This window comes from Myiozetetes cayanensis, unplaced genomic scaffold, assembly GCF_022539395.1.
Source record: "Myiozetetes cayanensis isolate MyiCay16 unplaced genomic scaffold, myiCay2020 scf1, whole genome shotgun sequence".
Taxonomy (NCBI): Eukaryota; Metazoa; Chordata; class Aves; order Passeriformes; family Tyrannidae; genus Myiozetetes; species Myiozetetes cayanensis.
In genome coordinates, this window is record NW_026086604.1 from 40,902,615 (window position 1) to 40,920,395 (window position 17,781).

At 38.9% G+C, this 17,781-nt stretch overlaps 1 protein-coding gene across 1 annotated transcript in view; it reads left to right on the forward strand.

Annotated features, from left to right (window-relative positions):
• Window positions 1-17,781, forward strand: part of PRKDC (protein kinase, DNA-activated, catalytic subunit) — an 84,325-nt gene that overhangs the window by 52,781 nt on the left and 13,763 nt on the right. The window contains 14 exon segments of the mRNA XM_050312341.1: window positions 1,228-1,359; window positions 1,864-2,043; window positions 5,487-5,695; window positions 6,159-6,297; window positions 6,877-7,065; window positions 7,541-7,765; window positions 8,388-8,496; window positions 9,190-9,301; window positions 10,847-11,036; window positions 11,745-11,919; window positions 12,011-12,201; window positions 14,628-14,808; window positions 15,319-15,479; window positions 16,862-17,073. Coding sequence (XP_050168298.1) covers window positions 1,228-1,359; window positions 1,864-2,043; window positions 5,487-5,695; window positions 6,159-6,297; window positions 6,877-7,065; window positions 7,541-7,765; window positions 8,388-8,496; window positions 9,190-9,301; window positions 10,847-11,036; window positions 11,745-11,919; window positions 12,011-12,201; window positions 14,628-14,808; window positions 15,319-15,479; window positions 16,862-17,073 — 2,405 coding nt within the window.

Consider the following 17,781-nt stretch of genomic DNA (forward strand, 5'->3'; position numbering starts at 1 on the left):
TGGTTTACATTAATACTATATAGGACAAGCCAGGAAAAATTAGATCCTGAGCAAGAGAGGATTTGGAAATAGCTTCAGCAAAGTCCTAATTTCCAAATAGCATATTTCTCTTGAAAGGTTTCTGAAAATCATCCCTTTAAAGTTCTGTAGCAGAAAAATTACCTCAAACAGCAAAATTATGAGGAGTTTACAGAAAAGAAAAAAATCTTCCAAGCTTCCTTCTTTGTGTCTTCCCTTTTACCGATGTTTATATCCACCCATTGCCTACTGATTTAATTGGTAATGGTGGTAGTTAAAAATAAAAACCCAGCCTCTAAACTTACTGATTATTTCCTTATAATGTGCTGTGAAGAAGAAGAAAGCAGGAGGAAGAGATAGGTTTTGTTTGTATTTGGTAGTGGCTCTTGTTCAATTTAAAATTATTCCTTTAAGCCCTAGCAAAAGGCAGGAGAGCTGTTTAAGAACTGCAGTTTGCAACAGTTTTATTACAGTTTGGTTTAGGTTTTACTAGAATCATAGAATTGTTAAGGTTGGAAAAGACCTCTAAGATCATCAAGTCCAACCATTAACTCAGCACCACCGTGTTCACCACTAAACCATGTCATCAAGTGCTACATGCACATCTTTTAAGCACTTCCAATGGTGATGTTTCTACCACTTCCCTGGACAGCTTTTTCCAATGCCTGAGCACCCTTTCAGTGAAAAAATTTTTCGTAACATCTAATACCTCTTCTGGGACAGCTTGTCCTGTTGATTGTCTTGGGAAAAGATACTGACCCCCACCTCGCTACAACCTCCCCTCAGGTAGTTGTAGAGAATGATAAGCCTGAGCCTTCTTTTCTCCAGTCTAAACAATCCCAGCTTCCTCAGCTGTTGCTCGTGAAACCTGTGCTCCAGTCTCTTCACCAGCTCTGTTGTTGTTCATTTGGACACACTCCAGCACCTCAATGTCTTTCTTGGAGTGCAGAGCCCAAAACTGAATTAAATATTAAAAGTTAATGGCTGAAGGAAGTCTATGAACAAGTGTCGTGGTTTGGCATTTTTAACTGACTAAGCTAATTTTGAGTTTAACCTTATTACAGCTTTACAGAAGATGTATTTGTCTATTAAGCATGGCAAAAGTTTATAAAACACTTTAGAGATGCTCTTGCTTATTTTGTCTTGTCTTTATACTGCTCTTTCTAAGTAATATGATTATTATTTGTTAACATGAGCATTGCATTTCAGGAGATGAAATCTGAGCTGAAGATGAAGTATGATGCCCACGTTACTTTGTATAGGAGTTACCGAGTAGGAGACCTTCCTGACATCCAGATTGAATACTGCAGTCTCATTGCCCCTCTGCAGGGCCTTGCCCAGGTCTGTCTGCTATTCAAAGGTCATTTGTGAAGTTTTCTGTTCCTATAGGGAAAATGGCATGTACTTGGGCAACTGCTTCTAATACCAGTTTATTGTTTTGTAGTTGAGCAGTAAGATACACATTTCAAAAGTCTGTTTTGAGGGACTGTTTCTCCTCCCCCTGTGCTCCTGCAGTGATGACAGAAGAGGCCTTCTAGCTTGCCGCAGCTGAGTCAAACACTGAGGACCTGATACATCAGCTCTTGTCCATTGCCTCTGGGTTCCTCTACTTGAGAAACCAGTTGGTGGTGGTCTTTACAGGCATTATTGCAAAGGGCATCTCACTGTACAGCAACAAAACAACCATTTCTCTTCTATTATATGGCTGGACTAACTAGTCCACTCACAAAGACTATCCGTATAGGGATTAGGTATGAGGTGGATCATATCTTTTAATTTTATTTATTAGTCTACTTTTTTCACAGCAAAATTCAGTGACCTTACTGCTTTTGTTGTAATTTACAGAAAGATCCAACATTTGCCAAGCAGCTTTTCAGCAGTTTGTTTAGTGGAATTTTTCATGAAGTAGAAACATCTAAAAATCCTTCTGAGAAAAACACCATTGTCCAGAAGCTGCTGAATGACTTCAATAATTTCCTCAGTACAAGCCTGTCATACTTTCCACCATTCATTGCATGCATCCAGGTAAACTCTACTATATGGCATGAAAGTAACTGAATGTAGTGTCTTTTGAGTATGTGATAAACCCAGTGATGGTGAAGGTCAAGTACTGTCATTGAAGTGTAGACAGAGATGGAAAGAGAATTGTTAACCAGATGGATATTTCAAGTGACACTTGTTAAGGTGAACAAGGTAATTAGTGCCTCTGGACTGATTTTTCAAGGTTTCTACGGAATCTGTAGAGTTTGAGTCACCTTTTAATGTTTTAATTGCATCAGTAACAAGAAGAGATTTGATTTTAAATGAAAGCCATTTCAATTGACATGAGAATTGAGAACAATTGAAAGGGCTGTGTGGGTGTCACATGCTTATCTTCCTGTTTCTAGGAAGTGCTTACTGAGGAATTCTTTGATGTCTTGAGGATATCAGTAGCTGCCAGACTGTTTGTTGTTAGCCTCTCTTGCCTATTTTTTCCAATTAGTACCCTGAAGTAGTTGTCTGGGGATTTTCAGTAAAGAGGGAAGGACTCACTCCCACCAAAGGGTGAGTGGGTGCACCACAGTTGTTTCACTGGAAAAGAAACACAAGCCTTTCTGCTATGAGAATATACTGACCTGGAATAGACTGTGAATTTCATCTTTTAATCCAGTTTTCAGGGAGATAAACTTGTCCAAGCACCTGTTACATACTCATTGTCACTGTATTCAGTGGTTCTTGTCAACTGTGTTGATCTTAAGATTGTGTCTGATTCTTAGCTCTCAAAAGAATCTTTTTTTAAGTGGCAGCTAGTGGCTTATTTTTTGTTATGGAAATTTAAATACTCTGTGACAGTAGATGTCATTCCTAATACAGGACAAACTAGTTTGGAGTAGCTTTGTAAACAGTGACAAACTTTGCGTCTTAGTGCTTGCATTTACACATCTGAAAAAATGTAATTTCTTGTTTACTTTTTTTTCCTGTGCAGCTGCATAGAAGGTCAAATACTATGGGGATTTTTCTGGGCTGTCTTGGTATGTTCCGAGCCAGTGTCTCACAATAGCAATCTGTTAATATTCCCTCTTGACGTCGCGTTTGTTGGTTCTCTGTCTCGATGATCTTACTTGTGTTGAATTATGCTGACTGTTAGACCCTATTAATAACACTTTTGAGTTAGGCTACTTTTTTTCTGAAAACTCACAGAATGAAGACTCAAAAAATAGGTAAGTTAAAATTCATCAAAAATATGAGCAATAAGAGCATCTTATTGCTATCCTCATTGATAACAAAAGAACAGCAACATGAAGGCAAGCCTCAGCCTGTGAATTTGAGTATCCTGCATAACAGTGAGAGGAAGTCTTTTCCCCAGTAGGAAATAGAGTTCATATTGATCAAGAGAGTGAGCTGGAAGAGTGTGAACAAGAGCACAAGAGTGTCAAAGCTGCCATTTGGCTCACACAGACTGTCCTAGTGGCTTGGCCATTTGGAAATACAGCTTCTATGTCCTGTATACCAACACTGTAACGAATGCTGGCTGGTTTTGGAAAAGCTTCTAATTCACTGCTGCTTCCTTCTGGCTGTTTGACTTTTAGTCTTCTACAGGTTCACGTTCCATCAGGAGAATAACTTGGTGGTAAAAAGAGCTGGTTTTGTCTACACATATAATCTTAAAATTGATTATGAAGCTCTGGGATTCACTTTCAGGACAGATTAAGAACCAGCTGAAATACTAAAAGTTAACTCCATGACAAATGTTTATGTAGTCTCCATAAAGATACTTGACCTCTGAAGATCATATAATTGCCTTGTAAATATTTTAGCTGTCAGGCCAGCTTCAATGCCATTCACCCTAATCTTTGAACATGTGGTGCAAGGAAAGACAGAGCATGTTGCATATGGAGCAGGGAGCATTCCATCTGCTTTCAGAAGATAAGTGATCAAATAGCCACCAAAATGTACTAAATAGAAAGACACCTCCTTTGATGTGGGACTGTGTTTGTGAATTTTGAGTTTGGGAGGGTATTCATTCTTTGGACATACCATTATATTTGCACAGTTCTTACACTTCCTCCTGTGCTAAGAGAAAGGGAGTTTGGTTTTACCTTAGCAAAGTTGGTTTTGAGTTTTCAGATTGTGCAGTTGACACTGTGTTCCTGACGTAACCCCTAAAATCTGGCTGTCAAGGGATGTGTGCCTCTACACAGGAGTGTCGTGGGCTTGTGTGCAGCTAATTGAAATTGCCTGAATAGTAGGTGAAATGTATATGCTAACTCCTCTTTGGGATCTGCCTGGTCTGTAACTCAGGAAGCCAGAAGAAGCTATGTCTTTTTCCTTTTTTTTTTTTTTATTGAGTACAAATTTGTTAGTGTGAGAGTCTCAGCTATACAAATTGTGTCAAGAATTTGCTTATGCCAGGTGCCTATTCTGTAGTTTTTGTGGTGGTTGTCATTTATCAAAGAAGTGTAGCCTGGTTATTCTCAGTCTCCTGTTGCAATTTCCAAATACTGTTTTCCTTTCACATAGTATTCTTGAACGTGCTGTGTTGCAAGAATCAAACTTTCATTTTTGTTTTCTAAAACTTGGTTTTGTTTCTTTTAATCAAAGTTATACTCCCTCTCTTCTGTGTTGTGGATTTTTTTCTTCCTGTTTGTTTAAGATACTATTGCAACTTTTCTTTACATTCTTAAGTGGGACAAAAAAAAAGAAAAAGAAAAAAAGCCCAACACTGGCTTTAATAACACACTACTTTCTTGATATTTTATGTGTATTTAGAATAGTGATTTAAGTAATTTAGAAAATCTTCAAGTAAACAAAAATGTTTATCCCTGAAAATGAGGTTAGTCTGTAGCTGGACTAATGTTAAATACAATAAAGATGTGCTAGAAATATTGTCATGTCTTTAAATCAGGCAGGAGCAGATGAGCACAGTACTAGATGAGTCTAACAGGAAACTGTGATATGCTAAAACTGGCTAAGTGTGTGGATAGAAAGCCTCCAGCTCAGAGGAGACTGTGTGGTTAATCCTGCCTTTGGCTTACGGCAGGAACACACCACTGAATAGGTTAAGTGAAACACAGCTGCTGTGTAGCAGGCACAGTCCTGCCAACAAACAGAAGGAAAAATTCAGGCTGTCAGTGTGTCCATCTACTTCTGCCCCACTTTCTTTGTGATTGTGTCCAGAGAGTTTCAGAATCACAGAATATTCTGAGTTGGAAGGGACCCAGAGGGATCATCTAGTCCAACTCTAAAGTGAATGGCCTGTGGTTGTCCCATGTCCTGGAGGCAAAGTATATGGGGTTATTCTGTCCTGTTCTCTGTCCAAAGAGCAACAGCACAGAAGGGACAGATTTTCCAGAGTCAGGAAGTTCTAATGGCTTATTTCCAAAACTTGCACTTTAAGGAAAGGGATACCAAATAATTGATCTGTAGGAGGTAACAATCAGTATAGTTTTACAGCAAATAGACACCTGTTGTTTTGTTTTATTTTACAGGAAATGAGTTACCAGCACAGAGCACTACTAGAACTGGATTCAGCTAATGTGAGCACGAGCTGCCTTGCAAGTTTGCAGCAGCCTGTGGGCATCCTCCTTCTGGAGCATGCCCTGATGGCTCTGTCCCCTGCGGAGGAGCCCCCATCCAAACGGATGCGTGGAAGGACAGAGCTTCCCCCAGATATGATCAGATGGATTGAACTTGCCAAGTAAATTCTTGTTTCTGACAAGTTACTCCCATTCAGATTTGCCTTTTGAAGAACTCTGCCTTTATGGCTTATGTGATTTCCTTTTTAGACTCAGTAACCCAACTTTTTTAGAATTGGATATGCTTTTAATTGCTTTTCAGTTAATTACTATTTTTCTGTGAAAGCAGTTACACTTAACAGCTGTGCACTCTGATGATGCTATCAGACTGCTGAAAAACATCTTGTTCATGGCTTTTCAGCTGCAGGAGTTTCCACAATTCAGATATTAAACCTTAAAGGTGAAATTTATGTAGTTAAGTATATATTTCAGATGCTACATAACAAATTATCTTTTTTTAATTTTCTATTACCAACTATAGTAGTATTACTGCTTATTGAATTACTATTTTTTTTAAAAGCTTCTGTTTGCATTATTATATATCTGTTCAAGTAATTAAAAGATTTCTCTCTTCAATTTCTCTAGACTCTACCGATCTCTTGGGGATTATGATGTTCTTCGTGGCATTTTCAGTGGTAAGATTGGGACTAAGGAAATTACACAGAAAGCGTTGTTGGCAGAAGCAAGGAGTGATTATGCTGAAGCAGCTCGATGTTATGATGAGGTAAAATGACAGCAAGATTCTTTTGTTTCATAAATCTCTCATGACTTAAAACTAACAACCCACAATTAAACATTTTGAGAGGCAACATGTATAGTTTAAAATGTCCATGTGTTTTATGTGGTTGATGGTTCAGTCTGTAAAGACATTGGTAACAGATGAGCAGTCACAGCAGAGCATTAAATGTGGTGCTTTTCTTAATGTTTGTTACAAAGCTGCACATGTGCAATTATCTAGGCAGACAAGTAAAACACCATGGGCAAACTACAACCCCAAGAGAGCAAATTGCATGTGTTCGTGGCATGAGTTATAGTGGGTAAAAAGGAAGGAGGATCTCTAACCTTCTTTTAAAGTGTTTAGTCTTTAAGAAATGCAGGTTTACTAAAGGCATCTACCTGATAATCACTTATATATGAATACTGACAATTGAATTTTCTTCATTTAATGCTTCTGTCGCACTCTGGTAAATGAATAGATATTTTTGTGACAGTGAATTTACAGCTAAGTTCCTGGTGATTTAGAATTGAAACAAGTGCCAGAGTCCTGCTAAGAACCCTTTTTCCCTGCAAATTCATTCTCTAGGCACTCTCTAAAGAAGACTGGCAAGACGGAGAGCCAGCAGAAGCGGAGAAAGACTTCTGGGAGCTTGCATCTCTGGAATGCTATGACCACCTCACAAATTGGAAGGCTCTGGAGTATTGTGCTACTGTTAATATTGACAGTGGAAAACCTCCAGACCTAAGCAAAACATGGAATGATCCATTTTTCCAGGTTTTTAGAAGTCACTTCATTGATACTGCACCATTTTTTATCTCTGCAGGAATGTCAGACAGTATTGAGATTGTGGCTGAAAATCAACTGCATTATTTGGGTTACTCTAGTATGGAAGTTAGCAGAGAGTCTGATGCATGAAAATAATTGAATCAAATACTTTTAATTTTATGTTGAGTCTATGGCTGATCATATAGGACCAGCTTTATGATCACCTTTTTCTTTTTGCAGTCTTTTTGTTGCGTTTTTCGCTTTTATTTGTTCCCTCTTTTGAGTTACCAAATGCTGGTTTCGAAACTAGTAGAGTTTGCTGACAACTTCTTGAGCTATCAGAAAAGGCTGCTGTGATTTGGGAAAACATTTAAGAAAACCATTGAAAATACTTTTATATTTATTTGATCTGCCACTGAGAACATAAAAACTGATCATTTAATATTCCATTCCTGGAAATAAGGACTGTATTTTCACCTTGCAGGAGACATATCTGCCCTATATAATCCGCAGTAAGTTGAAGTTACTGCTCAGTGGGGAAAATGACCAGACTTTGCTAACATTTATTGATGATGCAATGAAGACAGAACAGAAGAAAACCATTATAGAAATGCATTACAGCCAAGAGCTTAGTCTCCTTTACATCCTGCAAGATGATTTTGACAGAGCCAAATATTACATTAGCAATGGCATGCAGATCTTCATGCAGGTAAAAATCTCTTCTATCTCTGGTATGATTCTTCTGTAAAACAATTAAACTGTTGTTGCTATTGCTGCCGCTAGATTACACTCGCAAGAGAAACACTTGCTCAAGTAGAATGACATCTAGGTGCCTCCCATATCATATGACAGAACTTCTTTTGAATTCACTGCTTGCAACGATGAGAGATGAGTGAGCCAGTGGAGTGCATCCTCCCATTTATATTTGTTTTGTCCTGCTGATTTCATCTTTTAGACATTTTTCAGAATAATTGCTTGTGCAGACAATAAAAATTTTATTTCATTCATCTTTTCAGAAGCCTCCTGTCCCCAGAACAAACTTGCAAAGAGAGTACTGCATTGAAAAGTTACAAGTTCCATCCATTACCAAAGTTTAATTATACTGTAGGACCTTGATAAAACCTAGGATAGGAATTGTAGCTGGAATATGCCTCTACACTTGTCCAAAGCAGAGTTGCTCTCTGATTACAGGCTACTAAATTACTTTTAAGAGATTGGGTTCTAAAGCATAATATATAGCAGCATCAGATCAGTAGTTTGTAGAGCACTGAATAGAACCCTGTTGTAAAATTCTGTCTATGAAATCTTTCATTCTCTCCCTTTCTTTGCAGAGCTATTCCAGTATTGATTCTTTGTTATATCAAAGTCGAATGACCAAACTGCAGTCTGTACAAGCTCTGACAGAAATACAGGATTTCATCAATTTTATGACCAAGAGAAGTAAAGATTTTTTTTTTTCTCAAATGATTTTCCTTTCATAGCGTTAAATGATCATGGTTTCCTGAACTTTGAATTTCTGAACTCCTGTTTGAAAAAGGATAAGTCTGGAATGACTTCTTACTGTCTTCTTGACAGGAAGAACTATTACAGTTCTGTAAGATAGGCTTGAAGATAATTCTGTGTTCTATTGCAAAGTTTTATTAGCATAGCTCTTGTGATAAGAGTAGAGTATCTCTTTTAGAAGTGTAAGTAGTAGTTTTAAACTAAATTTATTTTTGTTGGAGTAACTTTTGATAATAACTAGTGTTTAGCAGAGATAAAAGATGGGTGGGGTATATAAGTTATAGATACTGAGGTAGGCATGAAGTACAAATTTATGCACATAAACCAAATTATATATTAAATTTAGTTAACAGTTCCACTATATTCCAGCATGTTCCTTTGTGAAAAGGAACCTACCCAGTGGTAATCTCCAGTGACAGTTGACAGTGATGTCCTTATTGCATCTCCTGTGCTCCAGCAATAAACAAAAGCAGTATGATCACGAAGTAATGTATTTAGTGCAAGCCTAGAAATGCAGGTGGATTGCTTAATTGCAGTTTTCTGGTTTGAACGTTAGACTATGTTTTGTTTAGCCCTTTTTCATGCTGTTTGGCTTTAGATGCATCTGAAGTGTTCTTAATTGATTTCTAGGTAACTTAGCTTCAGAGGCTTCCCTTAAGAGACTTCTCCGAATTTGGACAAGCAGATATCCAGATGCTAAAATGGATCCTATGAACATCTGGGATGATATCATTACAAATCGGTAATACTGCATTCTTGGGCTAGCTTAAGTTCTGTCTGTCTGCTGAGTTCCAAGAAATGTGTTTTCTAATGCTGCTTTTTTTCATGTTAGAGCGGGAGGGGGAGGTGGTCCAGTGTATGACCTTTTGTTTTCCCCACCATTTTAATACCTTTATCAATATAACTGGTAGGGTTTTGTGACTGACTTGTGATTAGGAGCAAAAGGAGGTTGAGAAATGGCTGGGAAATAAACCATATTTTGCTGGGAAACACAGACACTAGTTTAGGCATTTTCTTACATCAGAGACTACATGCACTGTGCAGGCTAACCCACTTTAGCAGCCCTTAAACATACCCACTTGTAATTGAGTAGATTAGCGGCATTTAGCTCAGTGAAACACCACCCAAAAGGCCGGCCTGTTATGAATAAAAATACTTGCCTGCTTAGTAGGCAGTTACAAAATGAGGGAGCGTACAAAATAAGCCCTGTCACTGTCAGTACTTCACCTGTGCTCTAATTGGAGACTTCTGCTGTGCAACTGTTGCTAGAAAGAAAAGTGGCTCTCTGGAGACTTCTTTGGATTAGCTCCAAAGAAGCTGGAATACTTTTTCAAATTTGAAAGTTTTCTGTCCTTGCTGTGGTGTCTGTCTTCATCCTAATTCATTCTTCCAGTGCAAATCTAGATTAGTTTTCCTTTCCTGGGCAACAACTTCTTCAGCACCTCTGATACGTACTGTGCTCTGTTATTTATTTTATTATCTCTTGGTGTCAGGAAAGCCTGGCTACACAAAAGCTTATTGCAGATCAGTATTATACAGAAGAGATGGCATAACTTACGTCTTCACAAAGTCTCAAACATTTATGACATGGAGAGTTGTCAAGGTCTTAAACATTTTATATGCTTTTAGAAAACCTTTATCTCATCTTGAATTAGTAACAAAGGATGTGCCGAGTGCCACTTCAGACTGTAGTGCTGTCCTCTGCTTTGAGTAGCAGTCTACATAATGAGATGTGCTATTAAATTAGATAGGACTAGTTGTGGAATGAAGGGGATTCAGCATTCATTCATGGCAACTCACTTTCAAAAGCTGAGAGTATGATTGCTGGTCTTTTCTTCAACACAGATTTCAATGGTGGCATGTGTTGATGTGATATAAATTTAAATAGCAGGTTGACATAAAATACAGCCTGGCCCTTTCACTAAATAATTGAGACTCCTTTTTGTTTGCACTTCTGCCAAGTTGGAATGCGAGTTATGGCTTGGTGAACTTAGGGATTGTGACTGTGATTTTAAAGGAAGTAACTAACAAAAAATCCCACTTTGTTATGGACATTTTCTAATATTAATCTTGTCAGTTCAAGATCTTAGAATGCTCTCAGGGTCAACCTGTCCCCAGTTACAAGTTTCCAGACTCTGAGAACTGTGTTTAGCCCTTGCCAAAGGTGATCACTATAGCTTGCCATTTTTCCTTAGCTTTTTTTACTGCTAGGCAGATCAACATTTTTGAACATTCATTTCCCTGAATGTATACCAGAGTGACTTGTACCCCTGTTGTCGTTGTGCAGGTGTTTCTTTCTGGACAAACTACAGGAGAAACTTCCCTCTTATCAGGCCAATGATAGTATGGAGGTGGATGAAGAACACAGTGCTGGTGACCAAATGGAAGTGGATCAACAGGATGAAGATATTTACTCAATGATTAAAAGCTGCAAATTTAATATGAAAATGAAGATGATAGAAAGCGCCAGGAAACAGGTGACTGTACTGTCTGATAGCTGAATGCTTCAGCAATGCTGAAGTTCTTTTTTTCAGTTTTCATTAATGCTGTTAGTTAACACTTAGATAAAGTAAAGCTAAGTGACCTTGAAATTTTGATTTGGATCTATCTGTTGAAATGACTGAAACATAGCCTCTCTGATGATGGGCCTGTAGTGTTTCAGGCTTGAGACAAGATGAATAATATTTGAGTCAAGGTCTCTCCTCTTCTGAGTTGCTGCAGAAATCTGCAATCATTGACAAGAGTTTATTTTAAGCAATGTGATATGCAAATATAATATAACACTGTTGCATTGACTCTACACTCTTGAAGGAGTAAGTGAAAAATAACATTTCCTTTAATGTTACTTACAGGAAACTTTTCATCAAAACACAAATATAAGTGATCTTCTTAATGGTGTTATAAACCGAGTTACATTTCCCATATGTGTTTGCACTATAGAGCAGCTGATGCCTGTTCAGTCATGCAGCTGGAATTATTTTTTTCAGTTTGTTAAACCTCTGTTCTTCTCTTTTCAAATTTGTCCACAAATATGTTTTTGAATATAAGACTTGGACAAGCAGTGGACATCCCTTTGTCTTACTATAGCTTCACTTAAATCTTGTCACCCTTTAGTTGGGTTGCGGACAGGTTTTAGTTCCTCTTCAGATATATTGTCTGAAAATTCTATCTTATTCTGAATACAGAACAGCTTTGCAGTTGCCATGAAGCTTCTGAAAGACCTACGCAAGGAAGCCAAAACAAAGGAAGACTGGCTGATGAGGTGGAATTATGCTTATTGCCGCTTCGTGCACAGTAGCAGCCGGAACCTGAGCTCTCCGGAACGTGTCCTCTCAGTGTTAAAAACCATCTCTCTGCTTGGTAACAGCCCTCTCTTTGCTTCACACTGTTTATTATACAAAGCTGCTTCGTTGTCCAGTTAGTTACCAACTTTGTTTCTGAATTCCAACAGAAGATACCGAATCTGACTATCTTAGCAAGAACGTAAGGGCCTTAAGAAACCAGAATCTTCTTCTGGGTACTACCTGCCATATCATGGCCAATGCTCTTATTCAGAGTCCAAGATGTCTTGAGCAAATTGAGAAAGAAAAGGCTGAGAAGATATCACTAATATCAGGAGAAAGTCTTGAGAATCCTGCAAAGGTAAATGAGAGGAGAAAATCTTCTAGCTTTTTCAGTATTGTAATTACTGCTTCAAATTGCTACTTCAGTAGGTAGTGATGGGTATGGGTAGATACAGAGCATGCGAAACCTGTCTGCTATTAGCAGAGATTTGTCCACCAACACCAACTAAAGAAAAAAAGAAAAATAAAAAAGCTGTGGTTGCTGGTTTTTCCTGGTTTTTTGCTCTCCAGGAGTTCTGCACCACCGTAGCCTCTTTAACTGGGAGAGCGTTCTTGTGTTTCTATTCCTCTGTTTTGAGTGGAGGGGGAAGACATAGCAGCTGCATGCACAGTGTCAAGACAAGGCTTGGGATCTTCAAAGAATGCCTTGATTTCAGCTGAACATTGCTGAGCTGCTTCATGTCAGACTGTCTTATTTGATAAAGAGATCTTTATAATACTGATACACTACTTTATTTAAACAATTGTAACGATAGAGAGGAGACGGATTTTTAAGGCAGAGCATATGCAAGTCATCTTTGCCTATTCTGGGGAGGTGTGCATTTGAAGAATACAGTGACTACTGCATCTGAAATCATATATGTTGTCAGTTGTCCCAGATGCTGTGGCATTGACTTCTCGTCTGTCAAATTGATTAAGAATTTGAAGTACCACTGCTGGCTTATTTCTGTTAATTCCTAAAGCCACCACAAAGACCTTTATATATAGAATCAGAATGATTTGGGTTGGAAGGGACCTTAAAGATCATCTAATTCCAATCCCCCTGCCGTGTACAGGAACACTTTTCACTAGACCAGGTTGCTCAGAGCTCTTTCCAGCCTGGTCTTGAACCCCTTCAGGGATGAGGCATCCTCAACTTCTCTGGGCAACCTGTTCCAGTGCCTCACTACCCTCACAGCAAAGAACTTCCTCCTAATCTAAACCTGCTTTCTTTTAGTTTGAAACCATTCCCCCTTGTCCTATCACTATATGCTCTTGTAAAAAGTCCCACTTCGTCTTTCATGTAGGCTCCCTTCAGGGAGTATGAGTCCTGTTAGTATAAAACAAACAAAAAAAATTGTTCTTAATTTGCGTTTTTATGGTTGGTAAAGTAAAGCAGATCAGGTTTAAATTTTTTAATTTAAATTTTCAAGTGTGTAGAAACTTAAGCAAAAGCTTGAGCTTCGTTTATTAGCTAATTATTAAGGGCATTCTTAAGGAAATCTAAAAGATTAGCATAAAAGCTCTTCTGTGTCAGATAAGGAAGATTACAATACTAGGTATTTCTATAAGAAGATTAGCCTTATTTGAGCCTAGTATTAAGCAGTACTCTGACCCTGGAAGTCTCTTTTTGACCAAAATTCAAACTATTTAATTTCAGTTACAGCATTTAGTGTGGTCTGCAGGACCAGGACAGTGATTGTCCCCCTGTTCTTGGCACTGGTGCGGCCACACTTCAAATCCTGTGTTCAGTTTTGGGCCCTGCACTCCAAGAAAGGGACTGAGATGCTAGAGTTTGTCCAGAGAAGGGCAACAGAGCTGGGGAAGGGTGTGGAGCACAGGTCTTACAAGGAGTGGCTGAGGGAGCTGGGGTTGTTTAGCCTGGAGAGAAGGAGGCTCGTTACTTTCTAAAACTACCTGAGAGGATGTACACTGAGGTGGGGGTCGGTCTCTTCTGGCAGCTAACAAGTGAGAAGGCGAAAGGAAATGGCCTCAAAGTTGCCCCAGGGGAGGAGGTTCAGGCTGGATATTAGAAAGGTTTGTTTTTTACTGAAAGAGTGATTAGGCCTTGGAATGAGTTGCCCAGGGAGGTAGCAGAGTCACCATCTCTGGAAGTATTCAAGAAGCATCTGAATGCTTCTTATATGGTGTAGGGGTTGATTATGTTGGTGCTGGGTACATGGTTGAACAGATGATCTTGAAGGTCTCTTCCAACCTTGATTCTGTAACGAATCTTGTCAAGTCCCAAGATTGCATAAGCTACATTAGAAATGTATCATCAATATTATTGTGTTTATAATAGGGAAGAAGACTGAGATTCATAATAGTTTGATACGTGCTTTTTTAACACAAATTCCAAGTGTAGCTGTTAGGCAGATGTTGCAGATATGTCTTAATAAGAAAAACCCAAAGTTTTATTTAGTTCTCTGTTAACTGTTTCCAAAAACACTAATAACATTAACTTTTTTTGCAGTTTAGAAATTCCACTTAACATGTCCAAAGACTAATTCAAATTAAAAGTGTGGTTTATTTATTTCCATTGACGATTGTGAACACTAAAGTTCTGTAATTTACTGCTAGAAATAACATCCTTATTTTTTCCCCATTTTATCAGCTGCTCGAAACATCTCAAAACAGTTATTTTCTCTACTCAAGACTTGCAGTGAAGCTCCAGTTTCAGAGAGAGAGTTTTTTCAGTGCTACTTGCTTATGTGTGTTTTTTTTGCTCTTATGATTGAATTTCAGGTATTGGCGGGTCTGAACAAGAAGGCTTTTCAGTGTTTCAGCTATGCTGTGAGGAAGTCTGAAGAGGAGTTGCAGTCCCACTCCATGGAACACGTAGACGTGGTGGGAGTTATCGATGCGTACATGACACTGATCGGTTTCTGTGACCAGTACCTGCGCAGGGAAGAAGAAGGCTCGCTTGGTTAGTCGGGGTTTTTACTAAGCCTTGTGAGGTGTATTTAGCTGTGATATGGGGGCTTTTGTGACACCCAGGAGATCTCCCCGAGCAACACAGCTTGAATTTAAATGGAACAGTTTGTCCTCCAGTTCAGCAGTGTTTATATTCCTTTTTTCACCTCCGCTACTGCTGCTGCCTTTGGTACTAGTGAATCACTTGTAGTCTCCCTCTCACTGGTGAGAAATATATCCAGCAGATGCTTCCCTTGTTCCTTCCCAGACCACAGCAGCCTTGTATTTAAAGCAGGCAAGATACCAGCAGTGATGCATCTTCCTGATAAAGCTAATCCTTTCAGTCCCCAAGTACATGTGTTGCAGATGTGTGCAGTTCAAACAGATGGGAAGGAGAACAAAGTAAAAATACAAAATAGACTTTAACAAAATACCAAATTGCAAAGATGAATGTTTCAGATGATCAAACACATGGAACAAGTGATGGTGTTTCTGATAATTCTTGTTTAATGTCTCTTGGCAGAAAGTAACACTGTGGATCTGCAGCAATTCCCAGCTATTATGGTGGAGAAAATGATAAAAGCTTTAAAACTGAATTCCAGAGAAGCCAGGCTGAGATTTCCTAGACTGCTACAAATAATTGAAAGATATCCAGCAGAGACATTGGGTCTAGTGACACGAGAGGTTAGTTGCTTCCATTTTTCTGGCAGCAAACGTTGCTATAAATCAAATTTAAAAGGTGGGGGTGTAGGTTGGATGGATAGAGAGGTTAAACTGGTAAGTTTTGCTTCAGGTAAATCAGATAAAATTTATCCCGTCATTGTTCAATGTCTTTTCTCTAACTTCCTGAGTCTAGTTCATATGGACAGAAACTTTTTTCTTAAAAGCTTAACTTTTTATCATTATCCCAATTCCAAATGTTAATTTGAGAGTTGCTGGAGAAAAACTATGGTGTGTTTTGCCTTTTTTTTTTTCCTTCAGAAGAATCTAAATGGGCTGACAAAGATGGTTAGAGTTAGGGTGAGGAATGTGTCTTATTCCTGTAGGCTGAGTTTCTTGCATGCAGAAAGCCAGCAGCTTTTCCAGACTCCTTCCATGTCTCCCACATTTCTCTGTCCTTCACTTCAGAGGTTACTACAGCTTTGTCCTCCTTTGTATTTCCCACTTCCTTTGTTCCTTCCTTCCTTCTACAACCTGTCCCTCCCTTGCTGTTCCATGGCAGGATATCATGAGCCTTCCCTTCTGTCATGGGACAGATAAGCTGAGACCTTCTCCCTTCTCTGTGACTCATGCCTGTTCCTGCCTTGGCCTGCCTGCCTTTTCAAGCCTGTGTCATTGTGCTGGTGCTCACAAAGCAACAGGCCCTGTCAGAGGAAGAACAGAGGAGTTAGTTATCCCAAGGAACTGAGAAAGTGTCAGAAGTGGGTGAGGTGTACAAGGTGTGGCCACAGTTCAGACAGCACCTGACAACTGATCCAGCTGAAAAATCTCACCCAGAAAGGGAGTTCACCAGGCATTTATTTATCCCATCACCTGTCTTTCTGTGAAATAAATACTGGCAATCTGATCTTAAATTCTATTAGAGGTTTTTAAAGTTGAATGAAGGACAAAACTTGTGGTAGGAGCTCCAGTGTTCCCCTTCCTGAACAGGAAGTCTTCAAATGAAGACTTCAGTCCAATGGTGTTTGAGCTGAGTTCCTTCAGATTTTTGAGTTGTTTGTATGGGATGATAAAAAATTATTATATTGCATCCAGACAGAAAAGCCACAAGTTTGAGTGTAAAACCTCATACTTATCAAACAAGCTGCAAATCTTTATAATGGAAAACCTATTAAGCAGCTGTGGTGGTGCTAGTAGTAATAATAATAATAATAATAATAATAATAATAATTAAATCTGTACTTCATTGGGAGATGTTTTGAGCAACCTAGTTGACACTCTCTAATTCCTTTTCATGCGTTTCTCTCTGTCAGGCTGCGCCAAGGATCAGTTTTGTTTGTTTGCTATGTTTGGTATTTTCAAGGAGGACCAAAGTTGAAAGCAAAGTTGTGTCTGTGTTTTTGCAGCTTTCTTCAGTTCCCTGTTGGCAATTCATTGGTTGGATTAGCCAGATGATGGCACTACTTGACAAGGATGAAGCAGTAGCCATACAACATACTGTTGAAGAGATTGCAAATACCTATCCCCAGGCAATCGTCTACCCTTTCATGATCAGCAGTGAAAGTTACTGCTTCAAAGATACTGCAACCGGCTGTAAGAACAAGGAGTTTGTAGAAAGGTGAATTTGCAATTGGAGTAGCTCTTTTGTATGTTTTTTCTTCAGGGGTGCACACCTTATCAAACTCTTTTCTTTAGTGAGCACAAGGGTAGTCACACACACACAAAGTTTTCATTTAAAGGCACAGAGAAATGCAGTACATCAGTTCTATCAGTGTTAGACATACTCAGGTTGGGGGACTGAATACTTTATGAAGTGTTGGGTCCCCCCAGGCTGTGGGAAGTTAGAATCTTTCCAAGATAAAACAGAAAGACCACAGAGGAGCAACCCCTTTCTGCTTGTAATTCTATGGTAGTCAAAATTTTTTGTTCCTTCTTCTGCTCTGCTGAGGTAGAAGAGGAATCTGGTGTATGATTACACTCTTACTATAGTAGACTATAGCAGTAAGTTGGTACCCATCAGAAATGAAGTTTGCTTAGACATTTACAATTTTTCTAATACCAAGAGAAAGCAGCTGTGTTTAAATAGAATAGATGCTTGTTCCAGAGTTCACAGGGAGCAACAAAATGGATGCATGTTATCTTGGGGAATGACAACTCTGGGTTGTGTTCTTCCCTGCTTATTCAGTGTGCGACATGCACCTTCTGCAAGCCCTCCCTTGCCCATTTTGCCATTCAGTAACACCCAAGTTAATCCCCAGGCAAAAGTCAGCTTCCATCACACAGTGCTATAGAACCACTATCAAAATTTTGGTTGCTTTTTTTTTTT